The 16,591-nt window shown below is 38.5% G+C and overlaps 2 protein-coding genes across 2 annotated transcripts in view; both read left to right on the forward strand.

Moving 5' to 3' along the window:
• Positions 1-16,591, forward strand: part of LOC143019578 (UPF0193 protein EVG1 homolog) — a 137,718-nt gene that overhangs the window by 90,830 nt on the left and 30,297 nt on the right. The window lies entirely within an intron of this gene.
• LOC143031461 (uncharacterized) lies at positions 14,952-15,881 on the forward strand. Its single transcript, XM_076195302.1, has 2 exons — positions 14,952-15,619; positions 15,753-15,881. Exons 1-2 carry the CDS (start codon positions 15,059-15,061, stop codon positions 15,879-15,881), a joined length of 690 nt encoding a protein of 229 aa, XP_076051417.1. The 5' UTR covers positions 14,952-15,058.

Genomic DNA, 16,591 nt, shown 5'->3' on the forward strand with positions numbered 1-16,591 from the left:
TTTTTCTATCTCTACATAATGAGGTAGATCTTCACCAGAAAAACTTAGGATAATCATAGAAGAACGAGGGATTTTAGCAACCTTCCAAACATTAGTTGGGCACATTTCTAATATTTCTTCTTCATCAAAGTCATACAGATCTCTATGAAAAATTACCCCTTTGGCATAACTAAAGGTATAGTGGGGTTTAACTTCCTTAATGTCCGATTTCTGTTTCAAGTTAAGCACCATGGCAGCTTGTTCATAAGATTTTACATGAATTAAGAAGGAATTTCTTCCAAATCGTGATACCTGTGAGTTAGTCAAATTACCACAGACAAGGTGACTCTTCAAGAATCTTCTAAACTCGAACAAGTTAGCACGTTCCTTTGCAAGAGTGATAATAAGCCACTTAGCAGGATTGGGAGGCCTCTGCACACTTTCCTTCCTTTCCTCTACCGGGTTTTCTGGATAAAAGATATCCAGGTTAGGTGGCACTCTAGCAACAAGTTGGGCCGAAGATTCATTTTCATTGCAATTATTATAATCCAAGCAGGCAGCAGCTGCATCCTGATTAGAAAGAAATAAGATCCAGACTAGCCAAGCTTTAAAGTTGTCAGTTAGTTTAACCCTGATCTCTTTAATTTGTCCAAATTTACGGAACTTTTCATATAAGTCTGTATAACTCTTATCAAGAGAGACATGTTTTAGATGTAAGATTCTATGACTATTAGGGGCAGTATTTGAGCTATTTATTGGTTTCTGAGTATCTAAAGATGTTTTCATCACTTCAGAATCCATTCTAATTGTATGTTTATGGGCTACAGAATTATCTGTCAATGAAGTCTTAGTATTTTTACCAAAGTCCTTTTTCAAGCCGGAGTCATCAGCTGGGGTTTTTACTTTTGCTGAGTCAATAGCGTCAACATTAGGATTGGCAATATTAGGAGAGGGATCGGGGGTGGGGGTTTAGCAGAAGGATCAGGTAGTGGTGGAGGTTTAGAATATTCAGTTTGAACAGCCGCCATGATCGTGTATATTTATGAGGCCACACCATATATTAGGAAAGAAAGATAAATGCATAGAAGAAGATACTGCAGTTGCCTGATGCCTCAAGCAATAAAAGAAAAGTCTCTGCAGAGTCGGGAAGTTCCAGAAACGACTATTTACACATGCAGGGCCTCGGAGGTGAGTTAGAGACTTTGTCAACCCGGGGTTTGTCCTCTTTTGTTTTGTCCCATTTAGGATGGGTCCGGCGTAGTCACTCTGCATGTGTACTGGATAGGGAGAAAGGAAGTCGGCAGCCTAGTACCTACCTCACAAACATGCATTCCCCAGTCGGTGGGCTTTCGGCCCTCGCAGGGAGTAGTGACCTCGCAGTATACATCCCCACTTGACTGGGTTCAGACATGTAGCTTGGGAGGCACCAAGATACCAGAACCTTCCTTAACAATTATTAGAGAAAGATGGTGAAAAAGGAGAGTAGGGTAGCAAATATGAAGGGTAGGGATAAGGGAATTCAAAAAGGAAAAGGGTGAGGGACCCCCTATCTATTCACTACCCCCCCAAAAAAAAGAAAAAAAAAAAAAGAAAAAAAAAAAAAAGGCTCAGTTTTCGTCTAGTAGCTTAGGGCTGACCTCTCCAGTATGGTTGCACCTGGCTGGCACAGCTCAGCCCGTCCTTGCTACACGGAAGCCCCCCCCCAATCAAAGTACTGGGCCTCGGTTTTTTTTTTTTTTTTTTTTTTTTTTTACGAGAGTAGTAGCGCTTGTGTTAGGATTAGAAATGGAGGGAGTGAATGGTTTGAGGTAAGGGTGGGACTTCGTCAGGGATGTGTTATGTCGCCCTGGCTGTTCAATCTTTACATGGATGGGGTGGTGTGAGAGGTGAATGCAAGGGTAGTGGGTCAGGGGATGGAGATGATTAAAGAAAATGGAGAAAAGTGGGAGGTGAGCCAGTTGTTGTTTGCTGACGACACTGCGCTTGTAGCAGGATCAGAGGAGGGATTGAGGAAGTTTGTGACAGAGTTTGAGAAGGTGTGTGAAAGAAGGAAGCTGAAGATAAATGTGGGTAAAAGTAAGGTGATGAGATGTACAAGGGGAGAGAGTGTCAGCAGGCTGGAGGTGAGCATTAAGGGTGAAAGAATGGAGGAAGTGGATAGTTTTAGATACTTGGGTGCAAATGTGGAAGGAAAGGGAGGAGTGAGGGTGGAGGTAGAATGTAGATTGAGAGAAACAAGTAAATGCCTTGGTGGATTGAAAAGTGTAATGAGAAATAGACATCTAGGAATGGATGCTAAGAGGAGATTATATGAAGGAGTGATTGTGCCAACAGCACTGTACGGGGCTGAAACATGGAGCATAAGAGAGGAAGAGAGAAGGAGTTTGAATGTGTTTGAGATGAAATGTCTGAGAAGTATGATAGGGGTTACTAGGCTAGATAGTGAGAAATGAGGAGGTGAGGAGGAGAAGAGGGGTGGAAAGGGAACTGGGAGATAGGGTTGATGAAAGGGTATTGGGATGGTTTGGGCACATGGAAAGAATGAGTGAAGAAAGATTAGTAAAAGAAGTGTGGAAGGCAGAGGTGGAAGGAAGGAATATGAGGGGACGACCTAGGATGAGATGGATGGATGGATGGGGTGAAAGGGGCATTACAAAAGAGAGGAATGTCTGTTGAGGAAGGACGGGAGAGGACAGAAAATAGGGGTGAATGAAGAGGGGTTGTGTATAGATGAGGCAATGATGCATGAGGGGGAGTGAGTGGGGGATGGGGGGTGAGGAAGTATGTATGAGGAAAAAAAAATGACGCAGCACGAAGGGATTTCTCCCCGTCCTCTCCTTTTCTGCATGAGGGGACGGAGAGGGGGGGTCGCCGAATTTATGAAGCGGCCTTACTGTGGGATGTGCTGTGTCTTGCGACACTGCTTCTGACCCAGGGCAGTGGACAGAATGCAGGGATTACCCGTCATCCAGGAGGTGCCAAGATAAGAGGGAGGGAGGAGGGGAGAGGGGAGTGGAATATATAGGAAATGGAATGAATGGGAGTGATTTATATGGCTTTTTCTTTGTGGCTACCCCCATGTAGGGGGAAAAAGCCTTTGGTATATGTATGTATGTATCCAAGCTTGATATCTTTTGTCTTTTAACTCCCTACATCTTTTGTTGTACCAACCCTTTACATGTTCTTTTTCTTGCTTTTGTCTTGGCACATACTTTTCCACTCCTTTATAAATTTTTGTCAAAATATTCCATTTCTCTTCTACTGTTGTTTCCCCCTTGTGTATTCTTTCCCAGTCAGCTTTTGAAAGAATTCTTTTATTTTATCAAAGTTTGTTTTTTCATACATCAATCTTCCCTTTCTATATTGTTCATTTTTTTCATGTATTTTTCCTCATTTAGTTCCAGTTCAACCAATGTGTGGTCACTTTTACTTATTGGCGTCTTATATTCAATTTTATCCATTATTTCAGGTTCTGGGTGGTAGTGGACCTTTCAATTTTGTCTCTATAATTCCCATTATGTCCGGTTCTTTTTCCTTGAGATAATCATTCAGTTCGTTCAAGCCTGTTATTAAGCCATCTATATTTGTGTAAGACACTTTTAATTTTCTGCTACTTCCATTGTGTTTTCCGTTTCCCTTCTGTTTTCCTCTGCTATGAACCATTTCCTCACTTTCATATTCACTAAACTCCAATAGAATTTCTCTTTTACTCTCTGTTCTTTTCTCGTTTTTTCTTTAGCTTCTAGTCTTTTTGTTTTCTCATCATCTCTTTCCTCTTTATTCATTTCTCTTTTTATCCATACCAATTTATATTGCTCACTTTTTGCTAGTTTCCCTGTTTTTGTTAAGATATTCTCTGCTGTCGTTTGTGGCCTGAATTTAACCTTAATTGGTCTGGTCCTATCTGTATCATATTTCCGGAGTCTATACATTTCTTCTATTTGTTTCCCTATTTCTGGTTCATCTACTTGAATTACTTCTAATATCCTATTTACTTTTTCCTTTTCCTCCTTTATTCTTGAAGTCCTATTTAGATTAATTATACTTCTCTTCCATCCCTAGTATAATTATATATTTCTTTTTTTCGCTAAGTCTCCTACTATATTCTCCTTCTCCCTCATCACTTTAATAACTGTGTGATTAGTTTGTTCTTTCATCTGCTGTTCTATTATACCTCTAAATTCAATTTTATTGTTCTCTTGTACTTTTTTCCAACCACTTACCTCATTTGCTATGAACTCTTTATTTTCTTTATTATTCCTCTTTAATTCTTCATTCTCTTCCTTTACTTCTTTTAACTGTCTTTTCAATTCTTCTATTCCTGTAGTTACATTTTGATTCTCTTTCTTTAGTTCTTCCAGCTTGTCAACTCTTTCGGTAACTAGAGTTAATTGGTCAAACCTAACCTCCCAATCTTTTTTTAGCTTCTCCTCTAGATTTACTAGTCGGGAGAGGTTGTCACCTCCTCCCTCATTAAATCCATAAAAACAGTTATTTTCTCTTTCCATTGAGCTGTTATTATCCATATTTCTGCTCTTGACACCTCTGCTTCCTTTTTGTTCCTCGTCTGTGTTTTCTGCCCCCCGTTTGTTTACACCTCACCTAAGATCCGGGGCCTGTTCGTCCCCTTCCTCATTTCCTTCCATTTTCCTCAATAATCCCTCTCTTTCTCCTATTTCTTCACCTTCCCAGTACACCACGAGCTTTCCCCGTTCCCTACTAATACAACAAGGTAATCCCTCGTCATTGAAATCCGCGAAAGTTTCACTTCTTTTCCGGAGTTCCAATCTTCGACGTCAATCCGACTCTGTGTATTTACCTAGTTGTATTTTATGGGAAGGGGAGCTATGCTTATGGTGTCCCGTTTTCATATCTTGTTTTATCTAGACTGTTTTTAAATTCGTGTATTGTTTTTGCACACACTACTTTCTCATCTAACTTCTTCCAAACATCTATTACCCTGTGGGGAAAGTTTTTCTTTTTTAGGTATCTTCTATAACTGTCTTTCTTTATTTCTTTCTATATCCTCTTGTATCTCTACTATCCCGTTTTATTATATCCTCTCTATCAATAATTTCTATGCCTTTCATGATTCTATAAATAGTTATCAAGTCTCCTCTCTCTCTTCTTTGCTCTAATGTCTGTAGCTCAAGTTTTGCTAGTCTCTCTTCATATGATAGTTCTGAGAGCGTTGGTGCCAATTTCGTAATTGCTCTTTGTATTCTTTCAAGTTTTGTTATACATTTTTTGTACATGGTGACCACATCGTCGCTGCATACACCAATCTTGGTCTTATCAAAGTGACTAGTATTTTCTTCACCATTACTTTGTCCAGGTATGTAAATGCCACATTGATTGTTCTTATTAAATGATAAGTTTCTCAAAAAAAATTGTTTATATGTTTCTCAGGGGACATATTCATAATAATGACTCCCGGGTCCTTCTCATTTTCTACTTTCTTTAATTTCTTCCTCTCCCAATTTATATGATCCCACTATTCTTTTTTGCTTTTTTCCAAATTCCATTATACTACACTTTTTAATATTGAACTCCATCTCCCACTTCCTACTCCATTCCCATATTTTATTGAGATCACTCTGTAGCGACTCAGTGTCTTGTACAGTATTCACCTTTTTCAACAATTTTTTATCGTCCGCAAAGAAGCTCATATAACTTTCAATTCCTTTATCCATATCATTAATATATATATATATATATATATATATATATATATATATATATATATATATATATATATATATATATATATATATATATATATATAGCAAACATTATTGGGGCCAGAACTGTTCCTTGTGGAACTCGACTTATCACTTCATCCCAATTAGAGTGTTTGTCTCTTATCACCACTCTCATTTTTCTGTCATGCAAGAAGTCTTCCATCCACTTCAGCAGTTTGCCCTGTATTCCTCCTGCAGTTTCTAATTTCTTTAGCAATTTTTTATGTGGCACCTTATCAAAAGCTTTTTTCATGTCTAGAAATGCAGAATCAGCCCATCCATCTCCTCCTTGTATTACATCTATCAGCCTTGAATAGAAACACATTAAGTTTGTGACGCATGATCATCCTTGTCTAAATCCAAATTGCCTTGGATTTAGTACGGGTTTTTTTTTTTTCCAAATGCCTTACCCACGTAATTTTGATGATTCTTTCACAAATTTTAGCTATCGTACTTTTAAGAGTAGGGTCTTCCTTTTTTCCCCCTTTATATATTGGTACTATATTTACTCTTTTCCAATCTTCTGGGACTTTTCCTTCTTTCAATGAACTGTTTATTAGACTATGTATTTTGTCTGTTAGTTCATTACTGCATTCTCTCAAAATCCAGATTGCCATTTCATCTGGTCCATGCCATTTTCTGACATCAAGATTACTCAAGTGTTTCATTATTTCATTCCTTGTCACTTCTATCTCTTTCATAGGGGGGACTTTCTCCTCCCACTCGATATCTCTAGGTTGTATGTTCTCCTTCGTACACACCGATTTAAAATGCTTGTTCATAATTTCTGCCATTTCTATTTCCTCTGTGTATTCAACTCCTTGCCGTAGTTTCTCTAATTCTTGTTTGTTTTTCAGTTTGTTGTTTACAAATCTGTAAAATAGTTTTGGTTGATCTTTACATTTTTCTATGACATCTTTTTCATACTTTCTCTTTTCTGCTCTGCACACTTGTACATATTCCTTTCTATAACTAGTATATATTTTCCATTTTTCAGGTCTTTTTTTTCATTTTATCCAAGCTTTGTCTCTTTTTTTCTTTTAACTCCCTACATCTTTTGTTGTACCAACACTTTACATATCCTTTTTCTTCTTTTTGTCTTGAAACATACTTTTCCACTCCTTTATAAATTTTTGTCAAAATATTCCATTTCTCTTCTACTGTTGTTTCCTCCTTGTGTATCCTTTCCCAATCTGCTTTTTGAAAGAATTCTCTTATTTTATCAAAGAATGTTTTTCCATACATCAATCTTCCCTTTCTATATTGTTTTTTTTCCCCATGTATTTTTCCTCATTTAGTTCCAGTTCAACCAATGTGAGGTCACTTTTACTTATTAGCGTCTTATATTAAATCTTGTCCACTATTTCGAGTTCTGATGTGATTATTAGGTCCAGTCTCGATGGTTCTTCCTCATTTCTATACCTAGTATTCTCTTGCATCCATCGCGTCAGTGTATGTTCTATAATCATATCAAGTAGTACATTTCCCCATAGGTCGTCTCCACCCTTCACTGTCATCTCTTCCCTGCAGATTTCTTTACAATTATAGTCACCCATTATAACTATTCTTCCTCCATCTTCCATTATCTTATTTAGTGTTATCCTTGTGTCTTCTAACATATTTTTGTGTTCTCTCTCTTCCCACAAAGCCATTTTAGGAGGCACATAATTTACTACAAACTTCCTGCTCTTCTCATCCCTGTCCTTCCACTTCTACTCTATTCTTTCCATATGTGACATTCCTCACATTTATATCCTTCTTAGTCAGGAACATAACTCCACCCCCTTGTTTTACCTCTCTGTTTCTAATCCAATAATTATATGCACCATGGCCTACACTGTTGGGTGGTAGTGGACCTTTCAATTTTGTCTCTACAATTCCCATTATGTCCGGTTCTTTTTCCTTCAGATAATCATTCAGTTTGTTCAAGCCTGTTATTAATCCATCCATATATATGTAAGACACTTTTAATTTTCTGCTGCTTCCATTGTGTTTTCCGTTTCCCTTCCGTTTTCCTCTGCTATGAACCATTTCCTTACTTTCATATTCACTACTCTCCAATAGAATTTCTCTTTTTCTGTCTGTTCTTTTCTCGTTTTTTCTTTAGCTTCTAGTCTTTTTGCTTTCTCATCATCTCTTTCCTCTTTATTCATTTCTTTTTATCAATACCTGTTTATTTATATTGCTCACTTTTTGCTAGTTACCCTGTTTTTGGTAAGATATTCTCTGCTGTCGTTTGTGGCCTGAATTTAACCTTAATTGGTCTGGTCTTATCTGTATCGTATTTCCCGAGCCCATATATTTCTTCTATTTGTTTCCCTATTTCTGGTTCATCTACTTGAACTACTTCTAATATTACAAAGGATTACAAAGGCGGAGCATGCCGACAGGAGACCTTTTGATCCATATCTAGGTCGGATGCAAAACAAAAAACAAAACAAAAAAATCATATTAATAATAAATTAAAACTATAATAATGTAAAAATTACAAATAAAACACATAAATAAATGCATAGGTATAGTTGAATAACAAACAAAAAGGTAAATAGTAAATGATTATAAATTGACATATAACTAATAATAAATGAAAATCAGACAGACAAATTATAACAAAACAAAAACAAATAATATAACATAAATTATAATCATTACAGCATCTTACTTAGGTATTTATCTAAATGATTCTTAAAGCTTCGAACTGAACTACATTGCAATACCTGTGCAGGAAGTTTATTCCATTCATTAACTACACGGTTGGCAAAGTTGTTTCTACCTACTTCCAAATTGAATCTATTTCCGAACAGTTTGAGACCATTGTTTCTTGTCTGATTCTCATTCAATGTGAAAATTTTTGTCACTTTTGATGTTGTCAATTCCCTTTAAAATCTTAAAGACCTGTATCAAGTCACCTCTGAGTCTACGCTTTTTTAGGGAAAACAGATTCATGTGCTTAAGTCGATTTTCGTATGATTTATTTTTGATATTTGGAATCAGTTTTGTGGCTCGCCGTTGTACTTTTTCCAGTCTGTCAATGTCTTTAATGAGATTCGGTGACCATACGGAAACAGCATATTCCAAATGTGGACGAACTAACGATTTATATAGCTTGTTAATGAGTGATGGACTTTTGAAATCAAAAGATCGCGCAATCAATCCCAGAATCTTATTTGCTTTCTCAGAGGCTGAAATACACTGCTTGGATGATTTGAGGTCGTTACTGATAATTACGCCGAGATCTTTTTCACTATCCACTTTTGTTAACGAATTGCCCAATAACTTGTAATCGTACTTACTGTTATTTTTACCTATGTGCATTACCTTGCATTTACTTGTGTTAAATTTCATTAGCCACTTTTCAGACCATTGCTGTAATTGATCTAAATCTTCTTGAATATCTAATTGGTTTGAGTGATCATTTGCCACTCCGCACAGTTTTGTATCATCAGCAAATTTGGAAACAGTAGATTTTAGTCCATGGTCTATATCATTTATATATACTATGAATAGAAGTGGCCCAAGAACGGAACCCTGAGGAACTCCACTTGCAACACTTTTCCATCCAGAAGTTTTTCCATTTAAAACAACTCTCTGTTTTCGACCTTTCAACCAATTACTAGTCCAATCTAATAGGCTACCACTTATTCCATGCAAAGCTAGTTTAGTAAGTAGTCTTTCGTGTGGGACGGTATCAAAAGCTTTTGCAAAGTCTAGATATATTAAATCTATATTGTTTCTTTTGTCATAATTCGAGATAACTGTGTTGTAGAATTCGAGTAAGTTAGTCACGCAAGAACGTTTCCGTCTGAAACCATGCTGGCTATCATTTATCAAACGATTACTTTCTAAATGATATTCGATATCATCTCTGATGATAGTTTCCATTATTTTTCCTACGATCGAAGTCAAACTTATAGGCCTATAGTTATTTGGTTTCTTTTTGTCACCTTTTTTTAATATGGGAGTAACGTTAGCTAGCTTCCATTCTCTTGGGACATCTCCGGATATGATGGATTTCTTGAAAATAATTTCTAATGGAACAACAATCTCATTTTTCATTTCCTTTAAGATTCTTGGATGCCAACCGTCAGGCCCTGGTGTTTTATTAACTTTGAGTTTGTCTATACACCTTTTAATTTTTTCTTTTGTTATATTTACCGTAGTGAGTAAGTTTACCCCAGACTTTTCACAGGTTTCAGTTTGGAATTCACTTTGAGGTGTTTCGTTTACGAATACCGAGCTAAAATAATTGTTTAAGATATTACACATTCCTTCATTTGAATATTCAAGTTGACCGTCAGCAGATAATAGTGGACTAATGTGATTCCTAACAACCTTTTTATCTCTAATGTAACTATAGAATTCTTTGGGATTCTCTTTGGATTTCTCAGCGATGTTCATTTCGTATTGTCGTTTTCTTTTTCTTATTGTCTTTTTTAAATCTCTCTGTATTGATACATAACTTTCATAGTCATTAGATGCACCCGAGCACTTATATTTCTTATGAGCCTGTCTCTTTTTAGCAATACTTTTTTCAGTTTCTTTGTCGAGCCACTTTGGGCGAGCCTGATTTGGGGGACGTCTGTCCTTAAAAGGAATGTAAGTTTGAATCATCTTAGTTAGCGTATTTTGAAATATTTCCCACATCTGATCTACAGGCCTTTCGTTTAATTTTGCCTCCCAATCTGTAAGCTGAAGCTCCTGACGTAGTTCTATGAACTGAGCTTTACTGAAATCGGGTATTTTAGAAGCACAAGTATCTATTCTAAAATTGTTTAGGAGTTTGAATCTGACTAAATTGTGATCGCTATTTGCAACAGATTCACCGACTTCTACATCAGTTACCATGCTTTCGCGGCTAGTGATCAATAAATCGAGCAAGTTTCCATATCTTGTGGGCTCTTTTACATGCTGAATTAAGTAATTGTCACCAAGAAAATCAATCAAGCGACTACCTATATGGCCATGTTCAAGGGTCATCCAATCAATGTCAGTAAAATTGAAATCACCCATTATCAATAAATCCCGGTTGCAGAAACTAGACAGTTTTTGAAATAACAGTTTGTCGTCTGCTAATGATAATGTCTTTGGCCTATATATTACACCTATATTCATTTTTTGTCCATTTGTTAGGGTTAACTCAACCCACAAACTGTCATATGCATCCTGTTTCACTTTCTCTAAAACACAAGCATGAACATTGTTTTTAACGTACAATAGAACACCCCCACCTTTCTTGTGGTTTCTATCCTAATGAAAGTGTTTAAATCCCGCAATATTAAATTCAGCTTCGAACTCTGTACCATTTAACCATGTCTCAGTTATTCCTATCATATCGAGATTTTCGCTTTTGACATACGCCTGTATTTCTTGAAATTTGTTCCTAATACTACGAGCATTAAAGTACATAGTTTTAAGAAACTCGTGATTATTTCTTTTTGACACATTTTGAGTTTCAATATCATGTCTTATATTATCATTTTGTTTTTTATTTATGCCTTGCTCTATATTATTATTATTTGGTCCTTCATTGACATTCAATGCCTCATTAACATTTCTCCTATCAAAATTAAAATTTCCCCCATCACGGACATCTGGTCGATTACGGTCATCCGATCTATTTTGTACATTTTGTCCCCCTACGTCACCGTGATTCACGCCGGCCTCCCATCGTTCAGTGACATTATGTCCGGCATCCCTTTCTAAAATTATATTTTGTCCTCCAGTGACATTATATCCTACCGTGATATTTTTTCCTCCACTATAATTACATCCCATCGTGATCTTTTGTCTTCCACTGTCATTACATCCTATCTTGATATTTTGGCCTTCATTGACATTCTGTCCGGTATCTCTTCCTAAAATTATATTTTGTCCTTCACTGACATTATATCCTACCGTGATATTTTCTCCTCCATTATCATTACATCCTATCGTGATATTTTGTTCTCCACTATCATTATTTCCCATCGTGATCTTTTGTCCTCCACTGTCATTACATCCCATTGTGACATTTTGTCCTATGACATTACATCCTAATGTGTCATATCGTCCTCTAGCGACATTACATCCTATCATGATATTATGGCCTTCATTGACATTCTGTCCGGTATCCCTTCCTAAAATTACATTTTGGCCTTCAATGACATTATATCCTACCGTGATATTTTCTCCTCCATTATCATTACATCCTATCGTGATATTTTGTTCTCCACTATCATTACTTCCCATCGTGATCTTTTGTCCTCCACTGTCATTACATCCCATTGCGACATTTTGGCCTATGACATTATATCCTAATGTGACATTTCGTCCTCTAGCGACATTAAATCCTAAAATTATATTTTGTCCTATACTGGTACATTGTTCTACATTAATGCTATACTCTACACTGTTTCCCCAAGTACATTCTATTTCCCCTTCCCTTTGGCCTTCTACCCTAAAAAAGGAGCTAGTTCATTACAAACTCCCACAATGAGGTTTGTAAGAACATCTTTGCCTCTGCGGGTAAGGTGGATCCCATCAGAAGCGTAAAGGTCATGGCGCCTAGAAAAGAGATACCAAGGATCAAGAAAGTGGTGTCCCAATTGTGTGCACAACTGCGATATCCTATCATTGATCCCTATGGCTCTACTGTTCCAACACGAGCCTGCGTAGATCCTCGGAAGGATCCCACAGACTACGTGACGGCTCCCACGTTCCTTCATCTCCTGAAGGAGGACCTTGTAATTCCGAACAAGCTCCTCTGATCTCACCCTACCTACATCGTTACTTCCCGTATGAACAATCGTAACCGTGTTCTTCCGTCCTTGCTCCCTGATGGACCGGGTACAATCAACGATCCCACGGCCCGGTTGACATACAAGCTTGCAACGTCGCTTAGTCTTTCGCTGCAGGATGTCGTCATAGCCTCGAACCATGGAGTCCCCCACCACCAAGAACTCCTGGTTTTCAGCCACTTCATCCTCCAGTAGAGCAAAACGATTGACTAGAGCCAGCGGTTGCTCCACAGGGCACACGTCTACCGAACGCGGGCTCGACAAACGGGACCCCACGGAGCGCCACTCGCTCATGGCAGTGACGGTAGGTGAAGAAGTGGAACGCTCTTTGGGTTGTGGGGAGGGTTCACTCTTCTCACGGAGCGCACTCCTGAGAAGCCGAATTTCCTCCTCACACATCCTGAGACGGACCTCTAGGTTCACGCAACCTTCACAAGCCATTTCGCTCCCCCTTTAGCAATAAAAACGGCAAAGAGAAAATACAAATCAACAACAACAAAAAATCAAAGCGGTCTCTAATAAACTAAATACGCGAAGCTTACTCTGCTTACCTTATACTATTTCTCCTACCTTTGGAGTACGGTAACAGAAAACTGTTTTGAAATTAAATAGAACCCTGCACTTTATATTATATCTGTAACTGTATAGCGCTATACGTATACAATTACAAAAACACAACACAATCACTTAACACTATTCGGAGATATAAAATTCACAGGTATTCGCTAGCTGGTGTCTGTGCAGAAAAACGAGGTCTCTAGCTGAGGTCACGAGCGGACTGAGCTGAGGTCACGAGCGGACTGAGCTGAGGTCACGAGCGGACTGAGAGCTGAGGTCACGAGCGGACTGAGAGCTGAGGTCACGAGCGGACTTATTCACTTTTTCCTTTTCCTCCTTTATTCTTGAAGTCCTATTTAGATTATACTTCTCTTCCATCTCTAATATAATTATACATTTCTTTTTATCCACTAAGTCTCCTACTATATTCTCCTTCTCCCTCATCACTTTAATAACTGTGTTTTTAGTTTGTTCTTTCATCTGCTATTCCATTATACCTCTAAATTCAATTTTATTGTTCTCTTGTACTTTTTTCCAACCACTCACCTCATTTGCTATGAACTCTTTATTTTCTTTATTATTCCTCTTTAATTCCTCATTCTCTTCCTTTACTTCTCTTAAATGTCTTTTTAATTCTTCTATTTCTTTATTTACATTTTTATTTTCTTTAGTTCTTCCGGTTTATTAACTTTTTCGGTAACTAGGGTCACTTGGTTAAACCTAACCTCCCATTCTTCGTTTTTTTTTTTTTTTTTTTTTCTCTAGATTTACTAGTCGGGAGAGGTTGTCACCTCCCTCATTAAATCTATAAAAGCAGTTATCTTTTCTTTCCATTGAGCTGTTATTATCTATATTTCTGCTCTTGACACCTCTGCTTCCTTGTTCCTCGTCTGTGTTTTCTGTCCCCCCGTTTGTTTACACCTCTCCTATGATCCGGGGCCCGTTCGTCCCCTTCCTCATTTCCTTCCATTTTCCTCAATAATCCCTCTCTTTCTCCTATTTCTTCACCTTCCCAGTACACCACGAGCTTTCCCCGTTCCCTACTAATACAACAAGGTACTCTCTCGTCGTTGAGATCCACGATAGTTGCACTTCTTTTCCGGAGTTCCAATTTTCGCCGTGTATCCGACGTACGTTGTGTGTGTGTATGTATATATATGTATATATGTGTATATCAAGGACTACTATTACACAGGACGTGCGCACCCAGATCCCTGGGTCCGCTAGCGGAGGCCATTGCTTTCTTTGTAACCTAACATTTTATATTGGACAAATACATAAAAACTAGAAACCTAACATTGTATATAGGACAAATATATCAACTATTGACTTATTCAATGCAGTATAAGTTAATATAAACTTTTATAGTGAAATAAGAAACTATTATTAAGGCACTGTTATGCTTTGAAATGCCAATTTTAGCCGGACTTAACAGGTATTAGTGTATGAGGTTAGTGGACACCAGGGTTGGCGATTTTTTTTTCTTTCTTTTTAAAATATATAAAAATCGATTTTTTTTTTCATCTGAATCAGATCTATTTGATTTAAATAGATTTTTTATTATAGATTTTAAATATTGTGGGATTGCTATCTGATATGCGATCTGATTGCTAAAGGATATTTTTAGCATATCAATATAAGGAGCAGTGTTATATAGACTTGCCACAAGTATACAAGGAACGGTATAAGCCTACTCGTTGCTTTATCTGTACCACACAGACTCGTCATGTTGTGACCGCAGCTGGTTGCCAGCCAATCAGAACGCTTGTTAGTGACGCGCAGCCACCGCGCATGCGCCGGTGACTGCAGCAGCCAATCAGAGCGCTTGTTTAGTGTTTATAAATCTGCACAGTCTGCAGACTTTCTTGTCACCGCGTCCCGTAAGTTACGATTTAGTTAAACAGTGCTACAATAGTCATTCTTCAACCGTTGCACTGACAACACTCTGGAGAGGACACCCAAGGAGGCTAGACTACTCTACTCACATCACACTCACCGCTGACAATGGATAAGTACGTGACATCCACACCGAGGTCGAGAAACCCAAGTGCTCAGTCTGACACACCAAGGTCCACGAACCCAAGCGGCCTCGCTGAGAGTGAATCTGACGCCAGCGATATCCAACTGCCAGAGTTTTCGAGTCCGGAGCTGATGCCTGGCACAAGTCGAGCCGAGGACATGGACATTGCCGACACCGAGGCCGAGCAAGCCGAAGGAGGTCACGGTTCCAGGAGGGAAAGGGACCTCTACAGAGACTGGGACATTCTCAAGCCCTTCTTCAATTGTGGTGTCGGCAGGGACGCCGGGTTTGCCCTCTGCGCCAAGAAAAATTGCACTGCGAGGCTGAAGCTTCAGAATGACACCAACAGCAACTTAAAGAAGCATTATGCCACCAAGCACCCTTTAGATAGTCCTGCCTTAAAAGCAGCCTTAGATGGCAGCAGCAAACGTGGCCGCTCTGCTTCTGGTGGTGGTCGGGATGCCAAAAGCCTCAGGCAGGGCTGTATTGAGGAGGCTATGGCTGAGAGGTTTGACCAGCAGAAGGCCCTTGACCTGTTTTATGAGGTAAGTTTTACTTTTAAAAGTTCTACTGTTTTAGTATGAAAATAATTTAATAAATTAATTAACTTTAACAAATAAAAATAATTTATAACAAAAATTTAACTTCAAATACTCACACATCTTTTTTGTGTTTCAGTGGATTATCCGCGATATGCTGCCCACCATAACAACAGAGTCAGAGGCGCTCAGGGCCTTCCTCAACTACCTGAATCTCAGTTCAAGCTGCCGTCCAGGAAAAAGCTTGGCGACGACATCAAGCATATGAGCGCCAGGGCCAAAAATGAGCTCACCCAGATCATGTCCAAGCAGGACTACCTGGCCACCACTGCCGACAGCTGGTTGAGCCACAACCGGGCCTTCATAGGCTCCACAGTCTCGTGGTTGGACAAGGCCACCCTGGAGAGGACGACAGCAGTCTTGGGCATGAAGGAGGTGAAGGAGAACCAGACAGCCGAGTACTTGGCGAGGTCCTTGAGCAAGCTGCATGAGGACTTCAGCATCAGCAGCAAGATTCTCTGCACGACCACAGACAATGGCACAAATTATGTAAGTGCATTTGTCAACTTTGCACAAGAGGACGTCGTCATACAACCTGGCGAGGACAAGCCTTACGAAGAGCTGGCTGAGGACCTCAGGTCATATCTATGGAGGAGGCCCTGGACCAGGCTGACGAAGCCGAGGTTAGCCTGCCTAAACACCAGAGGTGTGGTGCACACACTCTGAACCTCCTGGCGTCTGAGGATGTTTCCAAAGTGAGTATAATAATATATATATATTTTTTTTTTATAAATTAATAATTTATAAATATTAAATAATTTATTGTTCTTTTGGTAAAAACTAAAAAGATGTAAATTATTATTTATTATTTTTTAATTTGTGAATTGTGATAAAATATTAAATAATAAATATTCTTTTTTCAGGTCCCACAATGGAACCATGGTGGCAAGAATATCTTCAGAAGGTCGGCTGCCAAGG

Source organism: Oratosquilla oratoria, chromosome 1 (assembly GCF_046742065.1).
Source record: "Oratosquilla oratoria isolate Oo_2021 chromosome 1, ASM4674206v1, whole genome shotgun sequence".
In the NCBI taxonomy this organism is placed as follows: domain Eukaryota; kingdom Metazoa; phylum Arthropoda; class Malacostraca; order Stomatopoda; family Squillidae; genus Oratosquilla; species Oratosquilla oratoria.